We start from the raw sequence: 17,355 nt of genomic DNA on the forward strand, positions 1-17,355 counted from the left end.
TGAGTAGCCTAAATAACCTGTAATCAGAATCCCTAAAGTGGAAACAGAAAAAGTATTTAAAGAAATAACAGACAAAAACTTTCTAAGTTCGATGAAAACTATAAACCCACATATCCAAGAAATTCAATGCACCCCAAACTCAAGAAACACAAAGGAAATGACACAAAGCTACATCAAAATCAAATTGCTTAAAACTAATGATAAAAAGAAAATCTTAAAAGCAGTCGAGGAAAAAAAGATACATACCTACAGAAGAACAAACATAAGAATTACAGCAAACTTCTTATCAGAAACAATGCAATTCAGGACATAGTGGAACAAAATCTTCACAGAATTGAAAGAAAAAATTGTCAACCTAGAAATCTATATCGGGAGAAAATCTTTCAAAAACTGAAAGTGAAAAGAAGACATTTTCAAATACACAGAAGCTGAACTAATTTATGCTAGTAGAGATGCGCTACAAGAAGAGTCATAGGAAGTCCTTTAGGCAGATGGAAAGATGGTACCAGATGGAAATCTGGATCTACACCAGTGGTTCTCAACCAGGAGTGATTCTTTCCCATAGAGGGACATTTTGCAATGTCCAGAGATATTATTGGTCATCACAAATTGCACACGGCATTCCCCTCAACAAAGAGTTATCTGACCCAAAATTTCAATAGTGCCAAGATTGAGAAACCCTGGTACACACAAAGGAATGAAGATTACCAGAAATGGTAAAAATGTGGATAAAGAAAAAATATTTTTTTCTTATATTTAAAATCACTTTAAAAGGTAATTGCTTGCTTAAAGCAAAAATAATAATCTACTATAGGATTAATAAAATATACAGAAATAAAATGCATGACAATAATAGCACAAAGGCTTGATTAGAGTGTGGAAGAAATGAAAGGATATTATTGTGAAGTTCTTATACTATAGGTAAAGTGGTATAGTATTACTTAAATATAGGCTATGATACATTAAATAGGCATACTATAAATACTAAATAAACTACTAAAAAGCAAAGAATTATAGCTAGCAAGCCCACAAAAGTGAGAATTTGGAAATACAAAAAAATGTTCAATCAATCCAAAAGTAGGCAGAAAAAGAGGAAAAGGGAAACAAAGAACAGATGTGACAAATACAAAATAAATGCCAAGATGGTAAATTTAAACTTAATCATATCAACAATTGCATTAGATACAAATCATCTAAACATTCCTATTAAAGGGAAGATACTGTCAAATTGTATGAAAAAGTAAGACTCAAGTGTATGATTTCCATAAGGGACCTGATGTAAAAAAGACTCAAATAGGTTAAAAGTTAATTGATGTGAAAAATACATCAACACTAATAAAAAGAAAGTTGGCAATATCAGATAAAGTTGATTTCAGAGCAAAGACTATAATTGTGGATAAAGAAGTGTCTTTTTTTTTAAGACAAAGGGGTCAATTCATCAAGAAGATATAACAGTACTAAATGTTTATGCACCTAAATGTTTGTTTCAAAATACATAATGCAAAACTGATAAACTACAGGAAGAAACAGATAAATGCAGGATTATAATCAGAAACCTCAGCACCCTCATATAAATAATTGACAGTACATGTAGAAAGAAAATCAGCATAAGAAGGGAAATAATTTTTAAAGATTGTTGAACTATAAATGAGAAAAACAGAGAAAATTAATAAAAACAAAAGCTATTTTTTGAGAGGACAAATAAAATTGACAATGTTTTATTTGATATCAATGACGTAGAAATTACTTGAAAACACAAACTAACAAACCTCACTCAAAAAGAAATAGACAGAATAAACTTATGTCTATTAAATAGATTAAATTTGTAGTTAAAAACTTTCCCACAAAGAAAATTCAAGACCCATTGGCTTTACTGATGCCTTCTACTAAACATTCAAGGAAGAAATAACTCCAAATGTAAACAAACTCTTTCAGAAAATTAAAGAGAGAGCACTCCTAACTTATTTTATGAGGCTAGCATTTCTTTGATAAGAAAACCAGATATAGACATTTAAAACAGTAAAGATACAGATTATATTCCCCATGACATAGATACAATCATTCTTATCAAAATTTTAGCATATCAGATCAACTAGTTTATAAAAAGATATGCATAACAATCAAGTGGGATTTATCTCAGGATAAATTTAAAGATTGCTTTAACATTTGAAAATCAGTGAATATTGATTGAGTAGCTCCTAGAAGAAAATATAGGAGACAAGCTCCTTGACATCAGTAATGGCAATAATTTATTTAATATGACACCAAAAGTAAAAATCAACATCAAACTACATCAAACTAAAAATCTTCTGCACAGCAAAGGAAACCATCAACAAAATGAAATAGCAACCTACTGAATGGGAGAAAATGTTTGCAAATCATATAATTGATAAGCGGTTAATATCCAAAATATATAAAGAACACATATAAGTCAATAGTTAAAAAACAAACAATACAATTAAAAAATGGGCAGAGGATCTGAATAGACAATTTTCCAAAGAAGCCATACAGATGGCCAACAGGCACATGAAAAGATATTCAACATCAATAATCACTAGGGAAATGCAAATCAAAACCACAATGAGATATCACCTTACACCTGTCAGAATGGTTATTATAAAAAAGACAAGAAATAAGTGTAGGAGAGGACGTGGAGAAAAGGGAGCCCTCGTGCACTGTTGGGTAGAATGCAAATTGGTGCAGCCACTATGGAAAACAGCATAGATGTTCCTTAAAAAATTAGAATAGAACTATCATAGGATCCAGCTATTCCACTTCTGAGTTTATATTCAAAGGGAATGAAAAATGTAATCCTATGTTTATTGCAACATTATTCACAATAGCCAAGATATGGAAATAACCTAAGTGTCCATCAACGGTGAATGGATAGAGAAAGTGAGGTATGTATATATATACATATATATGTATATACTTATATATACATATATATGTGTATATGTATATATATATGTATATACACACACATACACACAATGAAATATTATTCAATCATGAGAAAGAAGGAAATCTTGCCACTTGTGACAACATAGATGGAACTTGATGGCATTATGCTAAGTGAAACAAGCCAGACAGAGAAAGACAGATATTGCATGATATCACTTATACATGGAATCTTTAAAAAAAAGAAAAGATTAGTTAACAGACTAAAAAGCAAAAATTCATACTACCATCTTAGTTGATGCAGAAAAAGCATTTGACAAACTTGTATACTTTCCTGATAAAAAATCCCAGCTCGAATAGGAATAGAGGGGCTAAATTCATAGTTAATGGTAAGAGACTGAATAATTTTACCCCAAAATGGGGAAATGACAAGTATTTTTGCACTCATCACTTCTATTCTACATTGTTCTGGAAGTCCTAGCTAGTGCAACAAGGCAAGAAAAAAGAATGGAATAGAAAGATTGAAATGGAAGAAGTACAACCATCTTTAATTGCAGATGGCTTGTACATAATCATATGGACTCTACAAAAAAGCAACTAGACTAACAGTGAGTTTAGCAAGGTTTCAGGATACAAGTTCCACATACAAAAATCAATTGTGTTTCTATTTACTTGCACTGAATAAGTTGAAAGTGAAATGAAAACATTATTTAAAATAACATCAAGCATGTGAAATCTTAGGGATAAATTTGACAAAAAATGTTACAAGACCTGTCACAAAACAGTTTTGAGAGAAATTTTAAAAGACCTAAATTAAATGGAGAGATTAAACCATGTTCGCGGATCAGAAGGATCAAGATTCCTGTCAGTTCTCCCCAAATTGATTTATAGATTCATGCAGTCTCAATCTAATTCCCATTGTGCTTGTTTTTATGATAGTTGATAAGCAGACTCTAAAGCACGTATGGAAATGAAAGGGACCTAGGATGACCAAAATAATCTTGAAAAAGTTGGGAGACTTACACTGTCTGTTTTAAAGACTTGTTATAAAGTGATAGTAATCAATAAAATATAGAATTTGCATAAAGATAGGAAAAAAGATTAATGGTAAGCGCTTAAAAATAGATACAAACTTATACGGTCAATAGATTTTTTTGCAAAAGCACCAAAGTAAGTCTTTGGGAGAAAGAATAATCTTTTCAACAAATGAGCTAGAACAATTAGGTAGGCATACTTCATAAAATGAACTTCAACCCTAACCTTACCACAGACACAAAAATTAGATCAGAATGGGCTACAATAAATGTCAAACCTAAAACTAGAAAACTCTAGAGGAGGGGCTGTTGCCAATCGGTTAAGTTCACGTGCTCCGCTTCAGCGGCCCAAGGTTTCACCCGTTCAGATCCTAGGCACGGACCTAACACCACTCATGTAGCCCTGCTGAGGCGGCACCCCACATAGCACAACCGGAAGGACCTACAACTAGAATATACAACTATGCACTGGGGGGCTCTGGGGAGAAGAAGAAGGCAAAAAAAGAGGATTGGCAACAGATGTTGGATCAGGTGCCAATCTTTAAAAGAAAAAAACAAACTCTTGAAGAAAATAAAGGAAAAAATCTTTTTGTGATAGGCAGTAATTTATTGGATACAATACAAAAATCACAATCCATAAAAGAAAAAATTGATAAATTGGGCTTCATTAAAATTAAGAACCTCTGTTCTTTGAAATATACAGTTAAGAGGATGAAAAGACAAGTCACAACATAGTAGAAAATATTCACAAACCACCTATCACATAAAGAACTTACATTCAAAATATATAAAGAATCATCAACTCAATAAGAAAATAAATAATAAGAAAATAAATAATAAGAAAATACGACTTTTAGATTCTTTTTTTTTTTTTTGAGGAAGATTAGCCCTGAGCTAACATCCGTGCCCATCTTCCTCTACTTTATATGTGGGACGCCTACCACAGCATGGCTTGCCAAGCAGTGCCATGTCCGCACCCGGTATCTGAACCAGCAAACCCTGGGCCGCCGAAGCAGAACATGCGAACTTAACTGCTGCGCTACAGGCTGGCCCCACGACTTTTAAATGGGCAAAATATTTGAACACACACTTCATCAAAGAAGCTTTATGGATGGCAAATAAGTGTATGAAAAAATACTCAGTATCGTTAGTCATTAGCAAAATGTAAATTAAAACCACAATTAAATACCCCTATATCATCGTATTATTAATATTTATGGCTAAAATTAAAAAGGCCATACAAGGTGGTTGTGAGGGTGTAGAGCCGTCAGAACTCACAATGCCAGTGGGAATGTAAAATAGTGCAATCACTTTAGAAAACAGTTTAGTACTTTCTTAAAAATATAAACCTGCATTGAACATATGGCTCAGCCATTCCGCTCCTACTTATTTACCCAGGAGAAATGAAAACAGATGTCTGCAAGACTGGGTCACAGATATTCATAGCAAGTTTAGTTGTAATAGCTATGAGTGAGTAAACAAATTGTGCTTTATCCCTACAATGGAATACTACCCAGCAATACGTAACTGATGCATAATACATAGATGAATCTCAAAATAATTATTCTGAATGAAAGAAGTCGGACAAAAACACTACCACTTTATAATTTGACTTATAGTAAATTCTGGAAAATATATATTAATCTATAGTGCCAGAAAGCACAACGGTGGCCTGGGGTCTAGGGGGTGGGTGGGACGTGTGGTAAGGAGAGATTAAAAAAGGTGCAAGGGGAGTTTTGGAGGTCATGGATATCTTCATTATTTAGGCTGTGGTGAGGGTTTCACGGGTGTGTACAAATGTCAAAATGCATTGAATTGTCCTCTTTTCATTTTATGTCAATGATACCTCAATAAAGCTGTAAACATAATTCATGACATAAACAAGCATATAAATGGAATTTATTTTTGCTCTAATATACAAACCAAATTTACATTCATATTACATATATGGCTTTGGCTGTTTTCATGGTTGGTTTTTGGCACTAGACAGAAAAAAGTGTTTCCTGTATTTGCTGTTAGGTCTTCAGTAAATATGTGGTGGTTTGACCCCAGTGTGAGATAACATACAGTAGAGGATGTCTCTGGACGCGACAGCAAGGAATGAGATCCAGATAGTCGCTCAATCATTTGTCAGGTTTATAGTACTTGGTGTATTGAATCGCCTACCTTTTTGGTTATCCTGTGGACAGCTTCAACCCCATTTAAGATGTGAGAAATATACAGGGCTTATAAGGACCATATTTAAATCTATGCCGTTACATTTTCAGTTAGGATTTGAAAAGGTTGGAATACAGGTCTTCTAAGTTTCTATTTATCTTTGAGTTGTTTTATTCTTTCCAACAGGGTTTAGCCTCGTAAACGGTTGTTAAGTGAAGTGCTGTGTAAGGATCTCTGAACTCTTGCTCGGTTCATAAACAGTCACAGATTAGCAGTTCGTCTCACACTGTGACCAGCATTGTGGGGAAACTTATTCACGTTCCAGTTTTTAGTTTTATCTTAACCAAACTTCAAAAGATCAGTTGAAGGAATGGAATTGACTGTGCCCTGTGATGTCAACTATGTATTCTGCATTTTTCCATGCCATGACACAATGGGGAACCCAAGGCAATAAAGAATGTTTTAAGACTTTTGACTTCTGGCCTTCTCACTGGTCTTGATCGTGGTGTGCATTGGTACAACCTTTTGTTGTACTAATTTGTCAATGTGTGTAGAAACGTTAAAACATCTAGGATTTTATCCTAAGGAGAGATTTGGGCAAACTTTCAAAGATGTAAGTACAAAAATGTTAGTTGTCTCAAATTACATTGGGTCCATTGGACAAAATTGGAAATAACCTAAATGTATAATTATCTATAAATTATTATATATCCAATCAATAAAATACTAAGCAATCATGAAAGGATGATGTGTATTGGCTTTCTTCGATGTGGAAAGTTACCTAGAATACATCAGAAACAACAGTCCATCATGTAAAATGAACCATTTATGTACATTATTTGCTTATACACGCACACGCATGGAGAGCAGTCTGGAGATATGTGTGCTGAAATATCAGAAATGGTGATTTATGAGTGGTGAGATTGAGATAATTTCTGCTTTCTTTTTTATCCTTTCTCTGCATTTGATTTTTCTAAAACCACACAAAAAAAATTGAATTATTTTTTTCTTTCTGAACTCTACAGTCTTTCCAAAGAGCTCAGAATCTGAGAGCTGGAAATGACTCTCAAGATCTCTTCCACTCATTCTTTCTATTGCTGTTTCCTACCCAGTGAGGACATGCAGTAAGTCAGGGTTCAGGGTCTTCTTATGTGCAGTCTCCCTATGGCTATAGAAAGTCTCTGCTTTATCTTCACGCTGCAGACGAATCCCATACATCCCCTAACATCTACTTCACTTTGACTGTACTGATTATAAAGGCAGACCCAGGTCCAGCTTCTGACACCCATGAAGTCACGCTACACAGACAGCATTTTGCACATTTGTGTTTTCTGGAAGCTTTATCGTGCTATAAGATCAGATAATATTTCCTGTCTGTGGCTTTCTGGTCAGCGGTATATGCTGCTAGGCCAACTCTCTCTTTGACTTCCTTCCATCATTTCTAACTTGCCCATAGTTCTTGTATTTAGGTCTGTGAAAGCAAGGAAGTTGCCCTGATGAGATCAGTCATTACAGTTGTCCCACGCATCACAGTGTCCGATCACCTTTCATCGTGCCCACTAGGCTCTGAGCTGAGTTGAAGGCACCAAGTGAGTATCTAGCATAGTGCCTGGCAGAGGAGGGACTTTAAATAGTTGTTGAGCAACTAGAATTGGGTGGTCTGTACTGATCTGTGTGATAAAATTTCACAAGGAGGTCATCTGACCTGAGCCTTAAACCTGAGGGTTCCTGACATTTTGTCTTTCTTTCCGTGACATGGGCGGGAAGGAAGTGAGGCTTGATCACACGCAGGTGCCCAACAAATATTTATTCTTGCCTCCTTATTTGATTTATTATTATTATTATTTTTATATTTCTTAGTGACTTCTGCTTTAGATGACTATATAAACTAGTTGATGTACCACAGAACAGTTGAGAATAAATGTCAGTTTTTAAAGAGAACCCCAAAATGGACGACCCACCCTGAGATCTAGGTCAAGGTCACACCCTTGCACCTTCTTCTTTCTTCTTCCCACTACTCGCCCCACCATAGCTAGTTCTCACTGTCTCCCAGCCAGAGACACAACAGCCTGCGTGGCCATCACCTGCCAGCTTCAGTACCTTCTCAATACCAGACTGCAGTTCCTAAAACTCAGCACCAGTCTTGTCATTTCCCTGCTCCGAAACCATCCATGTTTCCCTCTTATCTACAGAATCATTTTTTTAAGACCCCATAAGATTATAAACCTACTTTTCCGAAAGTGGGTTTCCAAACTACCTTTCGAGAACCCTGCACGATTCGTATGTGCTTTCAAAGATGCTATGTCTAGACCTCTTTTCCTGCCTCCTTTCTTCCCTAAGGTGCTTTCCATCCAATTTCCATGTGACCAAATCTTATCTACTCTTTAAATCCCAGCTCAAACTCCACCTCCTCTAAGAAGGCTCTTCTGCCCATTTCTTCCATCCTTGAGTTTGTATAAAACTGTCTACTGAAATTTATACTTTAGCTTTATTTTCTTTATTTACACGTTTTGGATCCCCTTGAAAAAAATTGCAAGTGCCGTATCGGAATCTCCTTAGAAGATTCCCGGCCTCAGCACAGAGTTTGAATAAATAGTAGGAATTCACTACATTTTTGTAAACATTTTTTAAATCGCAAAAGTAATACGGGCACATATAAAACATTTAAACAGTGCAAAAAGGTTATCAAATGAAAAGAACCCTTTCCCTAACTCACTCCATCTAAATTCCTAGCTGTAACCACCATTATAAGTTTCTTACAAACCTTCTAAAAATTTTATATGAATTTACAAGGATATAGGCATCTGGTTTTTTTCACACAAATGAGATCAAACTTTGCATCTTGCCTTTTTCACACAACAATAGATCTTAGAGGTTTTTCATACCACATGCAGATTTGCCCAATCTTGTTAATGCCAATTTGCACATACTGTGCAGTCATAACTACAAGATAGGTTTTTATTAGTGAAATTTTGGGTCAAAGGTTATATCCATGCATATTGCATTTTGGCCACATTATGATCCAAAGAGGCCACATTAGCATGTGCAATGCTGTCTACTTCCCAGCACTCTAATTATATCTGGGTATTTTCATTGTTTTAACTCTTGCCCATTGAATAGGCAAAAATGGTATCTCCTTATTCTTTTAATTTGTCCTCATAGCTCTCTAAGACTAAGAAGCCCTGAAGTGCATCCACAGAGACATTTGAGTTTTAATTCCTATAACCGCTAGAAGAAAAAGTTCAGTCTTCTCTAAAAGAGGAGAATACTTCACAAGAGTAGGTTCCTACTGCTATCTATTCGAAATTGCTTTCTAAACTGGGCTAAACAAGTTCCTTCGGCAGGGTGGCTCTGATACTCTGGCCTGAAAGTTCATACTTAGCCCAGACCTTTGGAAATGCCAGATGAATTTTAACACGAGCAAGTCGTTTGAGAGCTCCAACTCTCTGTTTCTTCATCTGTAAAATGGGGACTGCTTATCCTTGCCTCGATAGACCACAAGAAGGGCGAAAGGAAATGATGTGTGTGAAGCCCTTTAGAAACCTAAGAAAATTTGAAGTGCTATTAGTATTTTAAGTATTGCAAGTGGAGCCAGCAGAATACATGTAAAAACTTGTTCTTTCAGATTGAAATTTCATAAAGGGTTCCTAGCCTTTTCCACACCAAATAAACCTACTTCTATGGGACCGGACCTTTTTCACGTGGCGACTACCTTCTGTGCATTCCCCCTCAGCTTCCATGCTTCCTGCAGCCCTTCCATTCACCACCCCCACTCTGGCTGCTCCAGAGAGTCTCCACGTGTGGCATTTGTGCCAGGGGGAGAAGGGCAGGTGCAGGAGCATAGACAGACACATTCCCTCCATCCTCTCCTTGCAGCATCTAGCTATTTCTCACTCTGTTCGTTTGGACAGCAAGGTCAGAGTGAAATACAATTTCCTTTCCATTTGGTTGCCATTACTACATTCAGTAAAAGGTTTCAAACATGTAGAAGAAGAGGTTACTCACGAGACACAGAGGCACAGGACTCCCGGCACAGACTCGCTGTCTCTTAACAGAAAGTTGCCATCCACCCCTTCCTTGAGCAGCAAGGTCTCACAGTCTCGCTTGGACAGAGGACCGTGGTAATAAGGCAGATCCATGGAGAGCCCTCTCGTATCCCTGAAATTCAGCCCCAAGTCCAGGGACGATTCTGAGACGGGAGGCGAAGGCAGCTGGCCTAATGGGGCCTGTGGAAGTACCTCTTTCTCCTCTGACTGGTGGGAAAGATGAAGTTGTTCTGTGAGACTCCACCAATTCTGCAAGATTCAGGAAATGATAAGGGTGGGGGTGAGAAAGTGACCAAGACTTTTCAGCCTATAAATGGCCCAAGTGTGACTCACAGAAGTGGCTGAGAGCATGTTTGAGTACACAGTAGAAGGAGTTAGGTTTGTGGCTCAGGCTGTGGCGCTGAAGTCAGGCTCCCCAGCGCTGTGCTATCACCCTAAATCACCAGTTTTCACCTTTTCTGGCTACTGCTGTCCCTTCCATGGAGCACATCACTGATTTTGCTGAAATACGTGCCCATTTTCTGCCGAAGCTGCCTATGATTATGCTATGCTTAGCTCAGGACAGGTGCCCGAAAAGTGTTCAGAATGGCTGGCCCCGTGGCCGAGTGGTTAAGTTCACACACTCCCCGTTGGCAGCCCGGGGTTTCTATGGTTTGGATCCTAGGTGCGGACATGGCAGCATTCATCAGGCCATGTTGAGGCGGCGTCCCACATGCCACAAGTAGAAGGACTCACAACTAAAATATACAACTATGTGCTGGGGGGATTTGGAGAGTAAAAGCAGGGAAATAAAAAAAGATTGGCAAGAGTTGTTAGCTTAGGTGCCAATCTTTAAAAAAAACAAAAAAAGCATTTAGATGAAGAATGAATCTAGACATATCCAGACACGATGGGACAGTTGGAAAGATAGGATGTCCATGGGTCAAATGACATGAAAAATGGCAGATGTCAATGGAAATAGAAAGCAATTAGACACTATGGGAGAGGACAGGCCATTTCTTGGTTAAAGCTCTAGCCACAGGTAAACAAAGGCTGTTAATCTTCTTTAGATTTGTGCCTTTTGGGGAAGGAGCCAGTGCAGGTGGGAGGGATTATCTGGGTATACAAAGTTAGTGCAAGGATGCTTCTCTGGGTGGAAGAAAAGGGGATATTAGGCTTGGGTTTGAAAACCTTCAGGTCCTTTGAAGTTCTCACCCTGGAGGACAGCAGTGATCTTCCCCATGAAGAGAGACCAAGAAAAGTCTATCCAGCCAGAGACACTTGGCACCCTGTAGACAACCTGATGTTTATGAGAAAATTCCTTTTTTTTTTTCTCCTGAGACTTTTCTACCTCGATCAACTGATATTCTTGGGAAAGATAGTTTCTGTTATCTGAGGGTCAGAGTTAACCCTAAGAGTAATTTCCAAGGCCTTTTCCCCCCCCAGATTTATTGAGATATAATTGCACATAACATTATGTAAGTTTAGGGTGTACAATGTGTTGATTTGATACACTTATACATTATAAAATGATTACCACCATAACAGTAGCTGACATCTCCATCTTGTCCCATAACTACCATTTCTTTTTTGTGATGAGAACGTTTAAGATCTACTCTCTTAACAACTTTCAAGTATATAAGACAGTATTGTTAACTATCATCATCATTCTGTACATTAGATTCCCAGAACTTATTCATCTAAAAGTGGAAGTTTGTGCCCTTTGACCAACATCTCCCCATTTCCTCCTAGGCCTTTCAACTGTATGTAAATTTCTCTTCCTATTCAACTGCCTTGCGCAAATATTTACAGGAATTGGTACGTATCTCAAATATATATCTATAAAAATGGAACTGTGTGCTCGTGAATCATCCTTACTTCTCTTAATGCTTTCTTAACCCCGATCGTTGTTGCATCTTGCTGGTTTCCCAGCTGTCTACCCACTCTTGGAGATCTGTCTTACACTGAACTTCTTTGTAGGAGATTTTTGTTCTTCCTTGGAAGTCCCATTGCTCTTGTGTTGGTGTAATGGAGCGTCATGGAGTGACACTAATCAAGGGACTTATTATCAGAGAGATGTGCTTTCAAATCCCAATTTCTCTTGTGTGGCATTGGGCAATTCACTATTTAATTTCCTGGGAATGATGGCAGTTCAGGAGAGAATTTTTATTGACAAAAGAGGAAAATGGGTGCCAAGCTTGATGAGAGGATATTTTTTGACACAAGGGAGGAAATAATTGATTGCATGTTCAACAGCTTTATTATCACAGGGGCTTTAATGTCTTTTTTTTCTGTGTCAAAACCCAATCCCCTGATCCTTACTCAAGATAAGAAAAATGAAAATTAAATACATACTGAGATAACATCTCTCATCTATTATGTTGGTGCAAATCAAAAGTTTGAAAACACACTGGCTTGGTCATGCTGGGGTGAAATAGAATGACATCTTATACAATGTTGGCTGGAATACAAAACGGTTACAACAGCAATGGAGGAGAGTTTGGCAATATCTAGCAAATTTACATATTCATCTACCCACTGATAGAATCATCTTAGTTCCATTTTGTAATAAATAATTCAAGCAAAGCTAGTCAATGGGTAAAAACTTTAGGCAAATGTTTGATAATGATCTTTACAAAGGAAAGATCAAGCTGTCACCACCTAAACCCAATGATCAATCTTAGCAAGTTTAATGGTAGGACAGCCAGACGTCGAATGCCTACCAATTTGATGGGGTAGGAAACACACAGCACCACTGTGGAATGTACTTTCAAAAAAAGTTGAACTTGAAAAAGTTATAACTAACTTCCACATATGGGACCCTCATGAGAAAGCAGACAGACAAATCCAGTATGTGGAACATTCAATAGGACAACAAATGTGGTTTCTTCATACATCAGTGTCATGAAAAACTGAGTCAGATAGTAGGGCGAGGACTGCTTGAGGTTAAGAGAGATTTATGAGGCATAAAACCAATACAACTTGGGGATCTTGTGTGGATTCTGGTTTGAAAAAAATCAAATACAAAAGTTTCCTGCCACTGGGGAAATTTAAATGTTGACTGGATATTAGATGATACCAATGAATTATTGTTGATTTTGTTAGGTGTGGTCACGGCATTGTGCTTACGTGAGTAAATATCCATAGCTGGGTGATGGTGTATGGGGTTCATTATATTAATGTCTCTATTTTTGTATGTCTTGAACATTTTTCATAATAAAAAATCCTTCCATTGTCATGTTATTCTGATCCCATGTCACCTCTGAGAATAGCTGCAAAATACACAGCAACATTCTTAATTTCTCACATGGATCCCCTTTCTCTCATCCATAGAAATCAAAGCCTACTGCCATTGTTGTAGAACATGACCCTATCCCTCTAGCCATGGTTAATTGGACCAAAGGTAGGCCCCTGACTCAAGATGGGCTAATCACAGACCCTCACGGAGGAATTTGGAGGGAATGAGGAAAGGAAGAAACAGAGAGGTGCAGGGGATTGGGGAGAGGAAGGAAATAAGAATGGAAATGAATTTTCTAGGGATGGCTGTACAATGGGTACATTGTTGTACTGTGAACTGGTGGCCATGTACCACCCAGTGACCAGGAGAAGGGAGAGAACTGGTCCACAAAATGAAGAATGAAGTAGACTCATAGAGAAAAGCAGAGTCAAGAGATAGTCCTACTAAAGCAACCCACTGAATGGGAGAAAATATTTGCAAATCATATCTCTGATAAGGAGTTAATATCCAATATATAAAGAATTCACACAACTCAATAGCCAAAAAGCAAATAATCCAATTTAAAAATGGGGAAAGGAGTTGACTAGACATTTTTCCAAAGAAGATATACAAATGGCCAACAGGTACATGAAAAGATGCTCAACATCACTAATCATTAGGGAAATGCAAATCAAAACCACAATGAGATATCACCTCACACCTGTTCGAATGGCTATCATCAAAAAGACAAAAGATAAGTGCTGGCAAGGATGTGGAGAAAAGGGAATCCTTGTGCACTGTTGGTGGGATTATAAATTGGTGCAGCCACTATGGAAAACAATATGGAGGTAATTTAGAAAATTAAAAAGTGAACTACCATATGATCCAGCAATTCCACTTCTGAGTATATATCTGCAGAAAATGAAATCATTATGTTGAAGAGATACTTCCACCCCCATATTCATTGCAGCATAATTTACAATAGCCAAGACATGGAAACAATCTAAGTGTCCATCAACAGATGAATGGATAAAGAAATGGAATCCTATTCAGCCATAAAAAAGAAGGAAATCTTGCCATATGTGACAACATGGATGGACCCTGAAGGCATTTTGCTAAGTGAAATAAGTCAGGCAAAGAAAGACAAATACTGTATGATCTCACTTACACGTGGAATCTAAAAAAAAACCTCATATGAAAAGAGATCAGATTGGTTACCAGAGGTGGGAAGTGGGGGAATTGGATGAAGGTGGTCAAAAATTGCAAATTGCTAGTTATAAGATAAGGAAGTACTGGAGATAAAATGCACATGATGACTGTGGTAACACTGCTGTGTGCTGTATTTGAAAGTTGCTCAGAGAGTAGATCCTAAAAGTTCTCATCACAAGGAAAAAACCATTTTTTTCTTCTTTTTCTTATTACGTATGAGATGATGGATGTTAACTAAATTTATTGTGATAATCATTTTACAATATATGTAAGTCAAGTCATTATGCTGTACACCTTAAAGTTATATAGTGCTATGTGTCAATTACATCTCACTAAAACAGGAAGAAAGAAAAAAGAGAGACAATCCTACTTAGGTTCCTCATGGATTTTCATTTCCTGGATCCAGTGATTTCTGAGGTCTGGCTACACTCTTATGCTTTGCTATTTTGTCATTTTAATACATTTCCCTTTTGTCATAAGCTAGCTGCCATTTGTTTTTATTTTCTATTAAAGATGGCAAATAAATCCAGCCTTACAGGCAAAATTCTGCTGTCAAGTCCGAGGGAGCATGAAGCTAAATATGAGTTACACGGTTACATGAATGAGAAGTCATATAGAAAGTGGATAGAGTGGGGCCGGCCCCCGGGGCCGAGTGGTTAAGCTCGCGCGCTCCACTTCGGCGGCTCAGGGTTTTACAGGTTCGGATCCTAGGCGCGGACATGGCACTGCTCATCAAGCCATGCTAAGGCGGCACCCCACATGCCACAGCTAGTAGGACCCACAGCTAAAAACACACAACTATGTACCCGGGGGCTTTGGGGAGAAAAAGGAAAAAAAAAAGAAAAATCTTTAAAAGAAGAAAAGAAACTGGATAGAGCGGAAGTCAATGCTGGAAGATGCAGGGTCACCACTGACCACAGCAGCATGGTGAGGGCTTGTGTTATGCTTTTTAAAAGATGTCTTACTGTCTAGTGGAGGGCCTCCCACTTTACCGCGACTGTCTTCCTTTAGAAGATAGCACTCTGTGTCCTCAAACAGCTAACTCAGCACACCAGCATCATTCATTGAACATGTTCTAAGGTGGAACCCCAATGTTGCTGGACTCTCCATGACTTTAAGGGCAGAACTGGCTGTGTGAGGGGCAGGGTGGTGTAGTGGTTCAGCACCAAGCTCTGCAGTCTGGATTTGAATTCTACTTCCTCCACTCCGTAAGTAGTGCACGGTGGTTAACTTTCTGTGCCTCCATTTTCCAGAAAATGGGGATGATAATCATGATGTTTATCATATAAGGTCATTGATAGGGTTAAATGAGAATATATACCCAGTGTGCCTGGCACAGTGAGGGCTTAGTTTACTATTATTGTTCGTGTATAGGAAGTCCCAGATGAAAACGTCCCTTTGCTTGTCTGGATGATGTTGTGTCTGGATGGGATGTCTGGACCTTTGCCAGTCATCCTGGGACCACAAGAGCCAGGCTGCCTGCTGAGAAGGGCCAAGCGGAGAGAGACAATCTGGGCCCTTGACAATGGCATTGAGCTGCTTTACCAACCGACCTAGTATCCCATCCCTCCTGTGGACTTCCTGTCGAGTGGGAGAATAAACTTCCTCCCTGTTTAAGCGATTCGAGTTGGAGCTCATTGTTGCAGCAAGAAGATCCTAATAGATATGCTGACTATGGCATTGCTTTTTTTTAAATTAGTTTGAATACCATCTTTATTGATTTTTTTAATGTAATTACTTATCTACTAATAATGTGTAGAAGTTTCCACAACCATGTCAAAATTCCACGCCTTTTTTGCTTTCCCCATAACTTGAACTATCAGCTTTGCTAAAGTCCTTCTACCACAGATTGATTATCTCTCATTTTATCTCTCATCATTCCTCAAATAAATTTTTAAAAGCCGTGTTATTACTATATTGATTATTGAAAATAATAGCTTGATGTTAAATTAATATGAGCATACCTATGACATGCAGATAAAGCTCTGAGCTATTTAAGAGGTGAATAGAGATACTGTATCCATCTCATTGCCTTAATTATTTTATATATTGGAAAATAGTTTTCATATGCATCACTTTATTTAAAACGCAAAAACTTAGAAGTAAACAAAATAAAAACGAAAACCCTGAAGAGTGCAAACAAAAAGTTCAAAGGGGCTGAGGCACTCCAACCAAGTATGAAAGGTAAACTTGGTGAGTACAAATTTTAGGAGAATTGAGATTAGGAAATTTGTTCCTTCGACAAATAAACATTAGCCAGCTTTTTTTAAATGCAGTTTGTTTTAGGTGGACGGGTTTGAGTCTTCTTGGAAAAATAACGAGAGGAACCGAGGATAAAATGCTGTTTCTGCAGCAAGGCTTGGACGCTGGGCTAATTCATAGGGGAGAGGACCATACTCTCCAGAGTAAAGACACAGATGAGTGGGGAGAGAAAAGTCAAGGGGACATACCTCATCCTCCACAGGAAAAACCTGGATTTACTTCCTGAAGGAACCAGGTTTATTAGGTACATTAATTTCTTATGGCTGCTGTAACATATTACCACAAACTTAGACGCTGAAATCAACACAAATTCATTATCTCAGTTTCCTTAGGTCAGAAGTCTGGCAGCCTTGCTTGGGTCTCTGCTCAGAATCTTACAAGGCCAAAATCAAGATGTCAGTGGGCCTGGCTTCCTCTTTGGAGGCTGTAGGGGAGAATCCATAATCTTGCTCATTCAAGTTGTTGGTGGAATTCAGTTTCATGCAGTGGAGGACTGAAGACCCATTTTCTTGTTGGCTGTCAGTTGAGGGACCTTCCCAGCTTCTAGAGG

At 37.8% G+C, this 17,355-nt stretch overlaps 1 protein-coding gene across 1 annotated transcript in view; it reads right to left on the reverse strand.

Annotated features, from left to right (window-relative positions):
• The window catches only part of SH2D1B (SH2 domain containing 1B), an 85,997-nt gene that overhangs the window by 18,890 nt on the left and 49,752 nt on the right, over positions 1 to 17,355 (reverse strand). Inside the window, exon 2 of the mRNA XM_046680488.1 lies at positions 10,098 to 10,387. Within this exon, the coding sequence (XP_046536444.1) occupies positions 10,098 to 10,387 (290 nt within the window). The remainder of the gene's footprint in view (positions 1 to 10,097; positions 10,388 to 17,355) is intronic.

This window comes from Equus quagga, chromosome 13 (genome assembly GCF_021613505.1).
Source record: "Equus quagga isolate Etosha38 chromosome 13, UCLA_HA_Equagga_1.0, whole genome shotgun sequence".
NCBI lineage: Eukaryota > Metazoa > Chordata > Mammalia > Perissodactyla > Equidae > Equus > Equus quagga.